Raw genomic sequence first — 18,226 nt, 5'->3', positions numbered from 1 at the left:
AAGTTATGGTGTACAGAGAAAACAACATTACACGCTACGAAAAACAGACGGCCGCTGGGGGGGAAGGGAAAATTTCGCGGACAAGAGAGGACAGCGAAAGGGTTAAATAAATGCATAAAGAAAACTAGATTTTTCAATGTATTAAAGATGGCAATCAAACCTTTGCCTTGATAACTTCCCGAAACGTTTTAATTCAAATAATTTATTCATATAATATTCAGAAATAAGACGGTTGTTTTAACAATAATCATTTCTGAATTGATAAATCGATAGTTTCAGATTTCAGTGAGAAATATATACCTTTGAATTAGAACAAAGCTACTTTGTTTGGCTGTCAGCCTAAGAATCCTATTTTTAACTGTTTTCATTTTCGAACTCGTGATATATATAACTTCTCAAACAAATAAAGCATTGACGTTCTAACAGCACCAAGTGTCAGAATTAAAAAAAAAAAAACCTTTTCCACGCTTGAATATCTGGAATCGAATTGGGATTTCTTTTTAACTTATAGTAAACTCGAGTGATCAGCTTACATGGCTCAGGATTTAAAAATGTCTCAGTAAGCTGACTCTGTAACTCTATATGAATTATACTTATTAAAAAATTAGCTATCAAAGATAAATTTCAACTACTCATATAAAAACTCTGCCTGCTAGTTTGTTTTGAATGACATCAGAGCAATTCACTTTTGAAAGTGTGATTCTCATTGTTGGCGTGTCATTTATTTTGGGCTGTTAATTTCTGACAAATGACTAGTATGCTTCATTTTATTTAAATTTTACTAACTAGCTTATAAGGCATCTCTTTTCTGCATGCCTTGGTTAGGACACTCGATGCGTATTCCAGAGGTCCAGATTCGAGTCCCGGCGAAGGCATTGTTCATTTTTCATGTTTCCTACTTCAGAAATCCTAATATCTCTACAAGCTTTATGCTAATTTCTTTTTTTTTTTTTTTTTTTTTTTTTTCATGCCACTGGAGGCGCTTCAGATAGAATGAATGCTGGAGCTGGGTCCGGGAGGACAGTATAGGTGGGGTGAGACTGTAAGCAAGCGGTACAGATCTTTGCTTAAATAGCGAATGGCTGTCAATAATATTTATTGACAGCCATTGTTGAAATGCCATTGTTGAAGCCATTGTTGAAGCCAAGTTGAATGAATTGTTTTGTATTATTTCCGCTATACTTACTTGATTAATTACTAGGTCTTTTTACTGTAATTCCCATAAATCCAGAGGAATAAAATTTTATGATAACCTTTACTTTTTGATTGTATTCTATGTTTATATCAAACATTATTTATTGAATGGCTGGCACTTGCCTTTTCAGCATTGGTCACCACTAAACCGGAAGTGGTGACCATTTACATCAATGTCTTCTCCGGAATTTGAATCCGGGCCCTTCGGTATCGCAGTCGGTTTCCCTAACCACTATACCGTCTGGGCGGCTTGTACCAAACCTAAATGGGAGCCGATCATTTACCAACTAGGTAAGTAATTTCCAAAGGCAGCCGTTAGGTTCAATGCGTTAAATAATTAGACACCTTTAAAAGTCATAAGTAAACTTTGAGGGTGCTTTACTTGCTTCCATTATTTACCGTATTAGACCACGCTTAAACCTATAATGAATTATATGAAGCTTTACATGAAATTGCTTTACAAGAAGGGGAGGTCTGCACAAAAAAAAAAAAAAAAAAAAAAAAAAAAAAAAAAACTTAACAAATACGAAATTTTAAAAAGGATTATGCAAGAAAAATAATTAAATGGTCTGAATATTAATTCTTAAAATAAAAATTAAACAAATAAGTATGCTTTTCTTTAATGCTTGAGAAATAAATGATAAATTGTTTTAATATGTTTCTTAAATGTTAGGCTGCGAATATAGGGTGGCACATATTGTATCTACCAGATTGAGTTGGCAACTCTGCGAGAATGCACATAAGATGTGTGGCAAATTTACATCTATGAAGAACTAGAAATCACTCAATTACAAGCCACGAACCTCTACCCGAAACAACTAGGGATTACAGCTAAGCAAGCCTTCATTCAAACAGTTTGTGTAATTAGACTTTCCAATGGCATTGCGAAGGAATAGCAAAGATCGCCAGAATTGTGGGGAAAATGGTGGATACAATTTGGTTCAAACAGGACAGCGCAATCGCAAGCAAAAATATGGCTGTACTCAGACGGACATTTCTAAACGATTTGATCTTTCGCTTTGCTGGTTTGACTTGGCTATTTCGCTTCCCAAATTTAACAGCTTCCCACTAGTTCCTCTAGGGTTACTTGAAGGAAAGAATTTGCGTACCATCAAGGCCGATTGACGAATTGAAAACTGCCTTCAAGCAGTCAAATACCTGCTGTTTCATAAGACTTGTCGAAACGAATTCTGGAAATCTTACATCGCTTCGAACCAAGCAGAAGGAAGACATTTAGAAGACATTATTTGCAAGGTTCACATTGTCCATATTAAATACTGTATTAAATGCCTAGTGTATGGTTTCACAACCACAGAAAGTTACTACAAGTATACACCGCTCTTCTATTAATGCAACAATTATGAAAGCTAGGACATAAAAGTGTACTATGTAATGAAGCTTTCGACCGTGTCTGGCCTGAGGGGCTGATTTCTAAACTCATCTCATGTCGTTTTGACAGAGAACTACTTCTTACGATTCACTCGTTTGTAAGGATTACAAGGATTATTTGTAAGGATTATGTTAATTTTATTAACAGTTAAATTTTAAGTTCCTTTCCTGTCAAATTCTTAATTTCAACTTACTACTTCCGGCCAGAACGTAGTTTTTGAATGATTCTGAATACTTAATGAGGAGGAGCGATATTTTAACCGCGAAGTCTACTTGATGAGTTAAAGAGAATCAGAGTTTCTGATTTACGCGCGTCTGCCTTTTGGCTACTCTCTCTGAAAGCTGTTATTACGCTCAGCCGTATTCAGGCCCTTGATAAGCTTCGTAGTCAAATAGAGTTAAGGGGCCAACTCGATTAGAATCTTCATAGCTTCGGCTTTATCTCTTTAGTTAATCTTAGTTTTAGTTTATTTTTTAGTCTCTTAAGTTCAAGCCCAAGTGTCGGCTTTTATTATACACTCCAAGACGGAGTTTTGTTAAATCTTATTGGAATAATAAAGGGTTAGTTACCCTTCCATCTTGTTGTTTCTTGTCACACGAACTTATGCTATTATTCGCTAACTAACTCTTAAGGTTACTCACTTTTGACTGAAAACACACAGTGGTAAACCTCACACTTTTATCACTAACAGAACACTCAGTGTTTGTGTTAACGGTGCAAACTTCTTCGAAAAATTTATTTTAAGTGATATTCCACGGGGCTCGGCTATAGGAACAATTTTGTATCTATTTTATGTCGCGGATTTACCGCAAATTCATCAAAATAATTCTATTTTACCCTGCTATGCGGATGACACGACCTTAGTGGTGAAATCCGCAAATGTGAATAATGCTGTCGGCAAACTTAAAAACTTCATTCTCCACATTGATAAATGGAATGCACAGTAGAAAGTTCAAAGCAACGCGTCCAAATCACAACTTCTGATCATTCGGAAACAAAAAAGGAAAGTTCCGCTCAAAAAAGGACATGCGTTTTTCAATGAACCTGTTTCTGTCGTCTTTTAAGCAAAATATCTTGGAATATTGTTTAACGATCGCCTCATATGGATTGAGCACGTTAGTAACGTACGAGACAGGGCTCTAAATATCATTAAATATCTTTATCCCATCATCATAAAATAATCTTCACTAGATTTGGATAAGAGGAGACTAATTTATCTTTCTGTTATTAGGCCAATAATGACCTACGCTTCACCGGTCTTAGTAAACGACAATTACTGACCAGGAATTTAATAAATTACAAGTGGTGCAGAACAGATACCTTGAGTATCATCATAGATGCCCACTATTTTGTAAGGAGTAAGTGCCTTCATGATGACCTCAAAGTAGAACCCCTAGCGAAGTTCTTACGAAAAATTAATAAGCAATTCTATCAGGACGCATAAGATTGCAACATTATGAATAATTTCAATCTCTGCAGCTATGACATTCTGCAAGAAGATCGGCAGTTGCGCCCTTTCGTAGCTTTCATATTAAATGAAAACCAAAATTTTCCTACATAAGATTTAAAATTGTTATTACAACTCCATATTGTGCGAGCATTTTAAGTCTTTTTCCTAATTTTTGTACGACTTTCTGCTATTTCAGCATGGCATATACTTGTAAATATTATGTAAATAGTGGTCTATTTTCTGGAGAAAATATGTATTTTATGTTTTATGTACTGTCTAATTCTGTAAAATGTGTTTTTCACATTATTCACGTGACAAAGAGTCAGCAACGTTCATCCGGTTCTTTGGATCCACTCAAACATTTTTTACTTACATCGCTCCTTGAAGCACCTATATTACGATAGCCAGTATGCAGCTTGCATTACTTAGCAAGCTAGACTCGGCGATAGCGGCAACTGGAACTGTACTATGTAATGCATTGTTCTATGTATTATGTACTCTGCAATGAATATATTCCATGTATGTCATTTTTTTTAAACCATTGGCGGGCTCTCAGCCGACTTCGGCTTGGCCACTACTAAGGCCAGAAGTGGTGGCCACTTTATTATGGAGGTATCACTTTATTATACCACTTTATTTATTAGGTGGGCAACCTTTGCCTCCTATGAAGGGACAGACAGTTACAACCATGCCTTCTCCGGGATTCGAACCCGCGCCTTTTGTTATCGCAGACGGCTTCCCTAACCACTATACTGTCTGGGCGGCTGTACGTCAAATGTATAAAAGCACAATGAATTGTGTATAGAAAACCAAAATAATGTTTCAAGTATAATATATGTAACAAGCATCCGAAACCCTTGAATCATACTTCAAATTACCGCGCCTGTGAGCACCGCGTACGTATTTTATATATATTTTTACTTAAAGATCCAACGAACGTCAAGGATATTGGACGAGCAAGAACCAAGGCAATGTTGCCTGCGCCGGACCTGCACGTACGTACGAGCATGTTTCACTCGATTCCAGAGGGGTAACTCAAGATAGGTAATGGTGGGGGGACAATACCTGCTTTGACCATGGCGAATACCTGGTGTCCCCTTCCCTTTCCCCTGTCCTTATTTAAAATTGGTAGATACAATATGTGCTACATAAAATAAATAAGATTTTTCAGACGTCCATTTTAAAAAGAGAAAAAAATCACTGTGGTGTAGTGGCCGAAACCGCTATGCTAACCCTGGGTTGTGACATCAGGTTCAAAACAAAACACAGCATAAAATTTTATTGAACGAAAAAAAAAAAAAAAAAATAGCTACATACAATTCTGCAGAGAAAAACCTATCTATTTCAAAAAATCAAATTCTATACATTTTACGTGCGAGAGCAATTCGTGGCTCTCGAGCTTGCGTTTTTAACATTGCCAAAGATTTAATTATTTTAATAAAGACTATTTTACAACTATTGAAAACGTGTTTGTAAGTTAAAAAATAATAATTTTCAGCTTATTCTCACGAGACATCCTTGTCCATATTAATCTTCAGTCTCTTCTTCTTTTATGTGACCTTATCACAATTCCTCCCCTCATAAAGAAATTTTTCTTGACTATGCAAGGAAAAATTCTAAATACATTTCACTGCTTTCAAAACACAAGTGGTAACCATTTAAGTGATAATAGAGAAGCCAGTTACATTACCCTGCACTTATTTTTAGCTAACATATATGCAAAAATACAACAAAAATAATTTAAACTACTCCTAATGTCATCCTTATACAAAGCATATTCCTCAAATTTTATACAATGTTAATACTTAAGACAAAACATTTAATTCTAACAATTTTTTTTTGAAAATGAAACACACAATGCAAACAATTTTGAATCTACACAAAGTACCTTTTCAGTTTACAAAATGCTAATACTTAAACATTTGATTCTAACCATTTTGAAAATGAAACACACTATGCAAACAAATTTAAATCTACAAAAATATAATTCCAAAACGCTACAAAAATCATTTTTCAAACAACAGTTTACAGAACAAAAAGGACTGGCTCCTCCATATACTTCATATGCTAAAGTTCCTGCTGTCCATAGATCTGATCTCGAATAATCAATCACTGAGATAGGACACTCTTCAACATTTACAACTATCAAAATCGTAAAAAACAACCTTATATTTAGCGTAGGTATAATGAAACACTCAATCGATTTCGAGGGCAGCTAAAGGTCCCTCCTCATCAGGAGAAAGAAATACATAGAAAGAAGAAAATAGGAATCACAGAAACACGTGGTGCTTATCAGCACTGCACGTGGTTATAACTAGATTTTTAATCAGAGTTGCACTGGCCGCCTGCTTTTACTGAGCCAGGCTGTCTGATCAAGCATAAAGAAATATTAGCGAAGTTAAAATAGGGAGCGAGGGGCAAATGCACATTACGCTCAAAATCTGAACTTCAAATAATGGAAAGCAACCACTGAACGGATTTTTATACCCTCTGGTAGTACCAAGTGCGAGGAGGTAACGCCATCTATCGGCAAAAATAATTGAATTAAGACAGTAGAATTTTAAAGGCATTAGGAAGGACTGGATTGGACTTCAAATCATTAACTAAACTTTCTAAATCTTTGTGAATGTGAAAAGCCTCAAGAAAATCCAATTCGCCTATGGAAGAAGCCTTTTGCATGATTTTTGCAGACCCAAAATCAAAATTATGGTTAAAAGTCCAGCTATGATACGCTATTGAAGACTTGTTAATTTCCCCTTTTTTGACATAAGATTCATGTTCCTTGATACGAAACTTCAACGCTCTTTTTGTTTGGCCAATATATCTTAAACCACACTGACATGATATACTATAAATTCCCCAAGAATTCAAGACAGAAACGCAATCTTTTAGAATCGAAGGGTGAATTTTATCCAGTCCTTCCTAATGCCTTTAAAATTCTACTGTCTTAATTCAATTATTTTTGCCGATAGATGGCGTTACCTCCTCGCACTTGGTACTACCAGAGGGTATAAAAATCCGTTCAGTGGTTGCTTTCCATTATTTGAAGTTCAGATTTTGAGCGTAATGTGCATTTGCCCCTCGCTCCCTATTTTAACTTCGCTAATATTTCTTTATGCTTGATCAGACAGCCTGGCTCAGTAAAAGCAGGCGGCCAGTGCAACTCTGATTAAAAATCTAGTTATAACCACGTGCAGTGCTGATAAGCACCACGTGTTTCTGTGATTCCTATTTTCTTCTTTCTATGTATTTCTTTCTCCTGATGAGGAGGGACCTTTAGCTGCCCTCGAAATCGATTGAGTGTTTCATTATACCTACGCTAAATATAAGGTTGTTTTTTACGATTTTGATTGTCACATTAGCGTGTTTCTCTTCTAGTCTATTTACAACTATATTTGAATGAGGTCCCAATTTCTTTTTCCGGACTTTATGATTTGTCAGTTCATCCAAAGAAAACTCACCAATGGCTGGTAATGTCTCCTTATACATTGCACGCCATATAGCATATGCATTTGATTCAGCATTATAATTGAACATCATTTTTACAGCAAGGTTATTTGGAAGCACTTTCTCAGAAGAAAACGTCTTGATAGAAGTGGGTTTTTTCGAATATCGAATTCTGCAGATCTTGTGTTCCTTCAGTATGCGATATAATAAATTTTGTTTGGTGTTGAACATTATCATGAGTTTCTGTTGCTTGTGCTTCCGAGAATTCTGCTGGCAGAACATCCGCAAGGATAGCCCTTTCCTCTAAACTGATGTCTGGAATTTTAATGTCCTCCTCCGTATTACTGGTTAACTTCCTTTCTTCTGAATGCTCATTATTGATGGCCCTTTCACTTTCTATCTCTTTCTTTTCTTCCGATCTGGAATCTAAGTCTTTTGCACTCGCTCTCTCTAAACTCCTGCGCGCATGCGCCTGACTACGAGTCTCCACAGCATTCAAGAGAACCGGTCGTTCCCTAATTTCCTCAATCAACTGTGCAGTTTTATTCCCTAACAAATAGTACTCTTTATCTAACTCTACCGGAGTAATAGCTGCCTTTGTGGTGACCACACCAAAATCACCTTCAATGGTGACTTTCGCCAAAGGTAAACATTTACATTCTGTGTCCAAAGGCTGTTTCACCCATACAGTTTCCCCTAATAAGTCACTAGTATTAATCCAAGTACTATTACACAGATCTATACCAGCTCCAGTATCTCTCAGATATTCTCTCTCTATCCCATTAATTACTGCTTTCTTGAAATACGGCTCAAAACATTTTCCTAAACTCTCCGTTCCTAGATTATTCACCAGATTAGCCTTATTCTTTTTCAGCGATGGACAGTTAGGTCGGATATGTCCGTCCTTTCCACATTGGTAACACCTTATTTTCCGCTGTTTCTGGAAACCTGCTTCATTGAAAACTTGCTTTTTTTAGGAGCCTCCACTTTTCTATGCTGCTCTGATTTAATTCTTTGATGACCACTACTTTTCTGATTATAACTACAGTTAGAATTTACATACCGCTCTCTATCTTTCTCAAATGGTTTCTTTAACCCCGCTCTCTGTTCTAACTTCCTCGTTTCTCTTCGCAAAGCCTCATACTTATCGCATTTCTCTGATAAAATGGAAGCTGTTTTAAATTCTTCCCAATTGTCTAAGTAGTGCTCTCTTATTTCTAGAGGGACTCTCCGCTTAATTTGCTCAGTGAGCATAAGTTCCTTAAGACTTTCAAAATCTTGAACTTCTACTGAATCCAACCAATTCTCTAAATACACTCTCAATTCATACACTAAATGCACCCATAACATTCCATTTTTTCTAGAATGTTCTTCAAATTTTGTTTTTAGTGCCCAAGAACTAAGCTTGAATCTTTGCATGAGTAATTTCTTAACATGCTGATAATCATCCCCTTTATCCGCTGGTTCTTTCACTATTAACTGGGCTACATCGTAAGGTAATAAAGGAATTAATTGTAAGACAGAATCAATCTCATTAACGTTCTCTTTTTGAGCTTGTTTCTCAAATAGCATAAAGAATAATGAAATATCTATATTACTCGGTTCAAAACGCGGTACTAGATCTTTCAAATTAACCTTTTTTTCTCTAGATTATTCAACTTTCGAAACCGTGGAAGCTAGGCTATTAGTCTGAACCACATTCATCAGTTTTAACCTTTCCAATTCAAAAACTCGCTCCCGCTCCCGTTCCCGTTCTGCTCTCTCTTGTTCACGTTCCCGTTCTGCTCTCTCTTGTTCGGCTATTTCTTCTGCTTTTCTCTGCTCAACCGCAGCCCAAATTCTCGCCGCGTATTCTTTCGCAGCTTCTTCTTCATAGTCTTCGGCATTTAGAATAGCCTACCTAATTTCTCTTACTCTATTTGCCTGAGACACATTTGTTTCAAACTCCTCCGCTAACTCCAATAGCAGAGCTTTAGTAAATTTCCTCATAAACTCACCCATTATGGAAAATTAAAGAAAAATAACCTACCCGGGATACAATAACACAAAAACAACAACAACAGGTCTATCTCTCCAAAACTGAATAATTCCCTAACAATTCTGAGCACAAATTGCCTTACAACACTTAATGATAATACCTATGCCTACAAACAAAGCGATATAAAAAATGCTAATTAAGAGGCAACCTTTTCCTGCTCTATATCCAAAATAAGCCTAGTCTCGAATAACTGGCATATCCTCTCCAAAATCACAAAAATGGTACTCACCAACTTTGAAGACGCCTTCGATTGACTCTCCTGGCACTACTTGGATATTCTTCCGGGAAATTTCACTATTTTGCGGCACTAGATCACGCTTCCTCCGGCGTTCCCTTCTGACACACTGTCACTTGTCACTGAAGAGGCTTCACCACGCGAACTGTCCTTGCACGCAAAATTAGATCGTTCTTGAAGAGAAGAAAGTCTTGACTGTTTATATAAAACTCAAGTTCACAGGCGAAAAAGTCCGTTCCTAAATTTACTCTCAGGAACAATCCCTAAAAGCTGCCACCAACTTTTAATATTTCCTGCTGTGGTGTAGTGGCCGAAACCGCTATGCTAACCCTGGGTTGTGACATGAGGTTCAAAACAAAACACAGCATAAAATTTTATTGAACGAAAAAAAAAAAAAATGGCTACATACAATTCTGCAGAGAAAAACCTATCTATTTCAAAAAATCAAATTCTATACATTTTACGTGCGAGAGCAATTCGTGGCTCTCGAGCTTGCGTTTTTAACATTGCCAAAGATTTAATTATTTTAATAAAGACTATTTTAACAACTATTGAAAACGTGTTTGTAAGTTAAAAAATAATAATTTTCAGCTTATTCTCACGAGACATCCTTGTCCATATTAATCTTCAGTCTCTTCTTCTTTTATGTGACCTTATCACATCATCTTAAACTTCGGTTAGTATAGTAATTTTGCGGCTTACTGAGATCCCAATTAGCATACTTATTTACAAGCTTAATAATTTCAGTCGTAAGAATACTAACACATCGTTGTATACTTACTTGATTAACTATTAGATCTTTCTCTGTGTCGCTGCTGGTTGTACTAGTAAATGACTCAGTGGATGACCGTCTTTGGCGCTGCGTTCCAAAATTAGTGGTGGGCAGGGGCTTGAAGATGTTTTGATTGCCATCGGAGAGTGTGAGAAGAGGGCGCAGAGGAGTGCCAACTGGTGTACTAGGAGTTGATGCAACTGGAGAAGAATTAGTAGCGCTTCTACAAGGAAAGAAAATTCGTATAAGCTTTTATTCATTGAAAAACCAACTTGCTATCACTTATTAAAACTGAGTTAAGTTTATATTCTGATCTTACTGCAAAGCACACGTTAAGATTAACTACTCTCAGTTGCTTCGGAACACCAGATTTTTTTTTCTTTTATATTTTTCTTCTGTTTTTAATTTATGCTCGAAATACTGCTTATTTTATGAAATTAATTTATATTTCTTAAAACTTTCATTTGCAAAACAATAATTGCTCTCTTCACAATCACATAAACTGTAATTAGCAGTTTCAAGAACTAACTTTTACCCCCTTTTTCTATGTTTATTGTACAAGTATCTTATATTTATTGTGGCAGGTATTTCGTGTGCTCGTTTACATGTGTATTGAAGGATTAGTTTGCAGTTTCGGTTTAATCTGCCTGACAAAAAATTCTTTTAATTTTTAATTTTTAACAATTTAAGGTTTTTGAAGCTGTTTTCTTACAATTTCAGTTCTTTTAACAATTTTAATATACCCACTCCAGTCTGCAGGGGTTGGACTGATAAAGACAAACTTCTGTGATTAATTTTCTACGGTTTTTTGAAGTATCAAATACTGAATTATAATTTTTGTCATTCAGGAAACGGGCTGATCCATTTACTTTTATCATTGCACCAACTGCTTTCATTTGCGGCACACACAGTTTCTACTTCCTTGTACGAAGTAAAAAGGAAGTATTGTAATCGCGAAAAGTTTCAGGCAGCATATTTCAACGAAAATATCCATTTTGACCGCTATCGAATGCAACTTAACGAAGTTTTTGCGTGATATCTGTACGTAAGGACAGAATAAAATACTCTCTTCCTTCAAAAAAGTATAAAACTGCTTTAAAATTAATTCTGAAGAGAATTTTTCGTGGCGTCTGTACGAACGTATGTACGTACGTGCGTGCGTACGTACGTATCTCGCATAACTCAAAAACGAGTAGCCTCAGAACGTGGAAATTTTGTATATAGGACTGCTATATCATGTAGATGTGCACCTCGTGTTTTGGTTGCAATCGGCCGCACCAAACGTATATAAATATATTTATAGATGTATCCATTCTATTAACACGGTTCAATGATCTCAGTTTCTTTACTCTTATATGTTTGTAAATTGTACATTTTTTGCTTTAAAAATGATTGAATTATGTTGTTTTTATCTTCCGGTTAAGGATTTTATGCCTTTAGTAAATCTGTGTGCAATATTTTTAGAATTATCAGCAATTTTAAAGTTGTTTAATTGCCGCTAAGCCTGTTTTTAATGGCGGTCATTAATGTTTACATTTGAAACAGGAGACTAGTGGATTTGTTGCCAATCTAGAGAAACTTAGCTTCGGAACAACAAAGATAACGCATTCATTTATTATTGCCAATTAAATCATGCTTAATTCTTTCTGGAATTTTTTCGAGGAAATAAGCGTTTGCGATTTACTTCGTAATTTTTAATATAGATATTTTGAGTTTTTATGTATTTTTGCCTTCTCGCGAAGTGAGAACTGAATTAATTGAATAAGAAATACTCAATCGTCTGTGAAAAACTGTTTCTTTTTTTGTTTTGTTTGCTTAATTTCTTTTATACATAATTCTAGCTTTATTATAGTATTTGAATAGAACATGTGGCAACGATTAGAAAAATCTTTAAATGATATACATTTTGTGCATTCTGAGTTATAATATGAATGAAATATAATATGTTAAGTGAACCTAGCGGCAGAGTGTCGCTATGGTAAACAAAGTGAATTTTAAAGAATGCATTTATTCTATTGTGGTTTATGCGCTGTCGGCGAAGTAGGTTTAATTCAATTTAATAAGTTTAAATAAAATGCAAGAAAAAATGCGTATAATTTAATATTAAGTACAAGGACATGTGGTGTACACATCAGATTTTTTCACTTTATCTTCCAATCTGTCTGGAGTGAGTTCAGGAGTGAGTTATCTATTTATTTTAACTAATAGTTAATTTTTAGTTAATTTTAATTTTAGAGCGTGTTCTGCCTACTCGAGGGCACGTTGTACCGTGACTTATTAGTGATTTGATTCTGTAGCGTTGATTACTTCTTGCCATAAAGCTTGTCTCGCCAGTTTTCTACAAACCAGAGCCTTTTCTGCGTGTTACTTTATCCTGTGAGCTATTAGGCTAATTTATTGCATCTGATTTAGTTCAACATTACGTATATAAGTTAAGCAGGTTAATTTGGCTTGCGTAAATCCAAGTTGGATCATTGTTAGTCCTGTGTATTCAAATAAAAGCGTCTTATATACACCCTTCTTCTGACTTTTGTTTTGTTTCACAAGACTAGAAGACTTCTATATTTACTAGAAGACTTCTATATTTTTAAAGTCGACATTGTACTAAGAAAAGACTTAACAAACTGCCCAATTGCTATTGTTTATTCGAGGGGTTACTGTTCAGTTTGCAATGACTGAAGAATTAGCTTATGAATAGTGCAAATAGAACAACTACAGGCGAAGTATTTTTAATGAAGTTGAGAAAACGTTAACAATTTGCAATGGAAGCAGTTAAAATGTGTCTGAACTGATGGTGTGACAGATCAGTTAAAATGTGTCACAACTTAAAAAGATACTTCCTTTACTTCGTACAAGGAGGCAAACAGGGAATTTTTGTAAAGTTTGCAGTAATACAAGTTGCGTCAGTATTAATTGATAAACTGAGGTCATTTATAGTACAACTGCAACATCAAATAGCTATTTTTGGGGTTCCATAAACTATTTAATTAAAGTGTTGGGAACGTCATTTAGCTTGCGATATTTAAAGCGAAGAATTATTGAAATTTAAACTGAATTTTCTGCTCTTGTTGCTTTGCAATGAAGGAATTCAGAAGTGAAGAACTATATTAAATTTTGCAATTTTTATACCGCCCCCATCTTTGTTCGGAATTTATCTCAAAGTGAACCAAGTACAGTGGAAGTCAGCACATTCTTTTCATCACTATGTCATTATTTTCATTGATGCATTGTTTCTGTGAAAGGAACACTGCCACTACAAGCTATAAAAGTTAAAAGTAAGAAGAATGGAAAATGAGGCCAAAAATTTATATATCATTGAAGTATTTTGTTTTTAATTGCTACATAAAAGAAAAAATAATTATATTGGCAGCATTTCCTTTAACATAAATTAAAAATTTACATAAAATTTAAATTTTTCGCAGTCGCAAGAAAAGCTCAGGCGATCTAAATAAAGAATTTTAGACGCAATGAAACGTTTTGCGTTGACAAAGAACTCGATTTTAGACAACGAAGACTTTTTTCTTTGAATGACCTATTTTAAAATCAGAAAGGGGAATCTAAACAGAATCCAGAAAATTCAAGTGAAGGTGATTCATTGAGTAATGGCAGCAAGCCAAAGGCGAACAAATAGACCCTTACTTCGAAAACTTAATCCAACTTTCACTTCTGAGAATTAAAGAAAGATCATATCTTTAAGAGTATATTTGTTGAATTCAGCAAATTATATAATAAAAGATAAGTAAATAAAAGAATGTTACATATGTTTACATTAAAAGTGCCCAAAAAATTCGGTTAAAAACATGTACTATTATTGATTTAAGATTGTTCAAAAATAAGAAAATAAAAATGATTTTTCGAATTTCTTAACTCAGATTGAAAAATATAGGATCAAATAATACAAATAGGACTGATAGCAAATACGTAATCATTTTCATACACATGTCGGTGCCGTAATGATACTGACAGGAACAGCGAGTCAAAAAAAAAAAAAAAAAAAAAAAAAGTGGGGGGGGGAGACAGCGAGGGAAACAAACAAAAAAAAGACAGCGAGTCAAACAAAAAATCTTATCTTTGTTCTACTGGGCTGATTGATGAATTTTTAGGATATAAACATTGTTCTAACATAGGTATTTGGGCACAAAATCCAACTTCTTTGAAATGGCGTACCATTTTTTTTCTGTCATTCGATTCTGCTATCAAATTATGCCTAAATACCAGATTTCTGCGAGAAACTTATGGAAAAAAATCGTGAATTTAGCTTAGTGCTCTTTTTTTACTTTGTGCCAAGAATAATGCACTTGGCGAACTTCTCAGTTTATGGTAATCTACTATACTAGTATTTCACTTTCCCTTTCATTCTACACGAGCGGAAAAATGGCGTCATTTTTCCTTTTCTGCAAATATTCGTCTTTATGCTATACGTTTTAATCACAGTTGCTATTTTTACATATTATTTTTCTTTTCATAATTTCATTTTTAATTGAGTTGCATGGTAAAATTACATATTTTTAAAATTTCCATTTATTCATTCGAACAGTTTGCTTTAAGTATATTTATTAATATACTTAGAGAATTTTATTTTATTTATTTGAATTGCATTTCTTTCGAAAGAATACTTTGTGACCCATAATAAGTGGCGATGCATTTGCATACTGCATGTATTAAAATAGAAAATGCAGTAAAGCAGTTAATCAGTTAAGTTTTAAATAACTGAAAAAATCACCAAATAGCATCAAGGTTGGTTACGTAAATACGTAAGTACAGTTTTTCTTCAATGTAATGTCATGAGGATGGGGTCAGAATTAAACTCGCATTTACATGTAAGACCACCCACTTTATGCTCGAAGTCAATCCTTAATGGGGGAGGGTAATAAAATTATACAGCATAAAAATTATTTACATATATATTGATATTGAACATAAGGATTTTAGTTTATAAATGACGCAATTAAAAATAACAAAGAAAATATAAAAATTCATGATAGGTTAAATACAGAAATAATTTCAGGTGCTTGTACGCATACGTGTTCTTATAAAAATCAAAATCAAATCCTGTACGCTCTGTAAACATATTTATTTACGTATAAAGTTAAGCAATAAATATGTAGGCTTGTTTTGTACGTATCAGAGCCATTTTTATCCATTTCAATAACTTTAATTTTTTTGTAAAAGTTTATTTTATACATTTCAGTCAATGACCTATATGAGAAAAAATCTGATGTGGTCGTCACATGACTTCCCTGACGACCTGTTAAATTACACACATTTTTTTGCTGTACTTTATTTAAAAATATTTCGTCGAATTTCAATATAGATATGTTTCTCATTCAATCAATTCAGTTTTCACTTCGCGGTATGCTAAAAACTCAAAATATCTTCATTAAAATTGTAAATTATAGAAAAACCTAAAACACCAAAGCAATTAAAAATAATTTCTGTAATTAAAACTGAAGTTTCTACTGGAAAACAAGCAGTTTGACCAACGGGCACAAAGGTAGAATTTTCGGTACGCATGAATTTAAAGTAAACTTCTGGTTCCATTACTCAAAATGATACTTAAATTGGTGCACAAATCGACTTTATTCACTAGACTACTAAGAGTTTCAAATATTAACAAATAGCTGCCAAGTTAGGCCTAGCGACGCTTTCACTTTTGAACTGTTGATAATTCTACAACTATTGCATGCAGATAAACTAAGAGCATAAAAATCTTCACCGGACCGTAAGAATGCAAGGACTTTATTTTATTCTAACCAGTTATTTTTAGTTTTATTTTCCTTTTCTTCCTGATTTCAGTTTCCTGCCGGAATGTAAATTTTAAATGACGTAGTATGTTAATCTAAACGTGTTTCAGAAGCAGTATTTAAGATGCGTTTTAAGAATTCGAAAAAGAGTAGTAGCGGAGTTAGTTCCGAGTTTATGCTGCGTGTTTGAATTCAGCTCTCTAGTCAGTGTTAGACACTTTTCAATTTACACTGGCATTTCTAGGCTCGGCTTTCCTGTGTGCAGCCGATTTAGCGTTTAATTACGCTAAAGAACCAGTAGTTAACCATCTTAATTTAACGTGCATTTAACATTTTTATTTTTTGTTAATTTACTTAGCCAGATGTGCTGGTGAATTATGAGTACTAAGTGCGTGCATCTGTTTCATTTAGTTTAAATAAAATTTAATTTAAATAAATTTAAAGGCCAGATAGACGTGGCCGAATTCAACATAATTGTGTTATTGGATAAAGGAATTCTGGAAACACTATAAGGTATTTCTTCCGCCTTCTTGGCGTTCCTTCGTGGTGTAGTGGTCTGCAAGTTGGGCACGTATTCCAGAGGTCCGTGGTTCGATTTTCGGCGAAGGCATTGTTTATTTTTCTTCTCTCCTGCCTTTAAATAACTAATGTCTGTACAGCGGCGCCCGAACTACGATTGGGTCCCCTAATCCCCAGTCGCCCTTTAAAAGGGGGAGTGTATAAGGTATTTTCCCCCGGCTTCTTAGCATGCCTTCGTGGTGTAATCGTTTCATTTTTGCTCATTTTTCAAGTCTCTTGATTCGAAATGACCTAATAACTCTACAGGTTATTTAAAACTTTCTTCTTCTGCGGTATTCTTCACATACATAGCGAATATTCGCTACTTCGTCTTCTACTTAGAGTCTACATTTTATGCTACCGAAGAGAGTGAGACTCTACAAGAACAATATAATTCCTTCACTTTTAAAGCAATAAATGCACAAATTACCAATATATAATAATAATAAAACAGAGCTCACTGGGCCGGATAAGAAGGTGTAAAAGCAAGGATTTTTGTAGAAGAGAGATTTCAATTAATTTCACGGTTCCTTCCCCCCTGATGAAGTGACATTGAGATTGATTGAATTCCTCTTCAATTTTTGTTCATTTTTCTTTTAATTTCATAACTTTTGAAAAGGGATTTTGCTTGTTTGAAATGTTTTGGTTTTAAAAATTTTTTAATTTATTATTGCATTTCTATGATTATTTGAAATTTATTAATTATGAATTTCAATTTCTGGCTTTTGTGAAATATTAGTTCTAAAATTTTACTTTATGTCTTTAATGATAATTTTTCTGCAGCTTAATGCGTGAAAATAACTAGGCATGTTTGTGTTTTGTTTTCAAAAATATTATTTTGTAATTATATATATGTATATATATATATACATGTTAGGGGCGTCAGACAGTAACAAAAAAGTGAGGTGCACAACTAGTTGTTATATCAGTCCCATATATCAAATTTCAACGTTCTGCAGCTAATCATTTTTGAGTTATGAGAGATATATACATACGAACGTACGTGCAGAAGTCACAAAAAATCCCTTTTAAATCCATTTTACAATCCGTTTTGGAAAAAAGAGTTGCTTTATTCTGTCCGTACACGCAGATTCCACGCAAAAAATCTTCCTAATGGATTCGAGAACGGTGGATATTTTCGTTGAAATATGACACCTGAAATTTTTCTAGATTATACATTCTTTATTTCTTACAAGGAAGTAAAAAGTAAAATGCATTGAATAAAATACAAAGAGTAAATGTATGGCATCTTACGCATCTAAAGTCTTTTAACTGTAAATCTAAAGCCTATTTTGTTTATTTTACATGTACAGATATTTAGTTTATACCTACTTGACATATGCAAATATGTTTTGTAAAATTTATGTTTTAAAATGTATTCCAAAAATTTCAGCTGTC

The 18,226-nt window shown here is 34.3% G+C and overlaps 1 protein-coding gene across 1 annotated transcript in view; it reads right to left on the bottom strand.

Moving 5' to 3' along the window:
* Positions 1-18,226, bottom strand: part of LOC118186194 (PDZ and LIM domain protein 3-like) — an 83,080-nt gene that overhangs the window by 18,462 nt on the left and 46,392 nt on the right. The window contains exon 3 of the mRNA XM_035356264.2: positions 10,536-10,749. Within this exon, the coding sequence (XP_035212155.1) occupies positions 10,536-10,749 (214 nt within the window). The remainder of the gene's footprint in view (positions 1-10,535; positions 10,750-18,226) is intronic.

The sequence above is a fragment of the Stegodyphus dumicola genome, chromosome 6 (genome assembly GCF_044657685.1).
Source record: "Stegodyphus dumicola isolate Sdum_Otavi_A_Nest chromosome 6, ASM4465768v1".
Classification (NCBI taxonomy): domain Eukaryota; kingdom Metazoa; phylum Arthropoda; class Arachnida; order Araneae; family Eresidae; genus Stegodyphus; species Stegodyphus dumicola.
The sequence above is the reverse complement of the archived record's forward strand: the minus strand, read 5'-3'. Positions and strand labels throughout refer to the sequence as shown.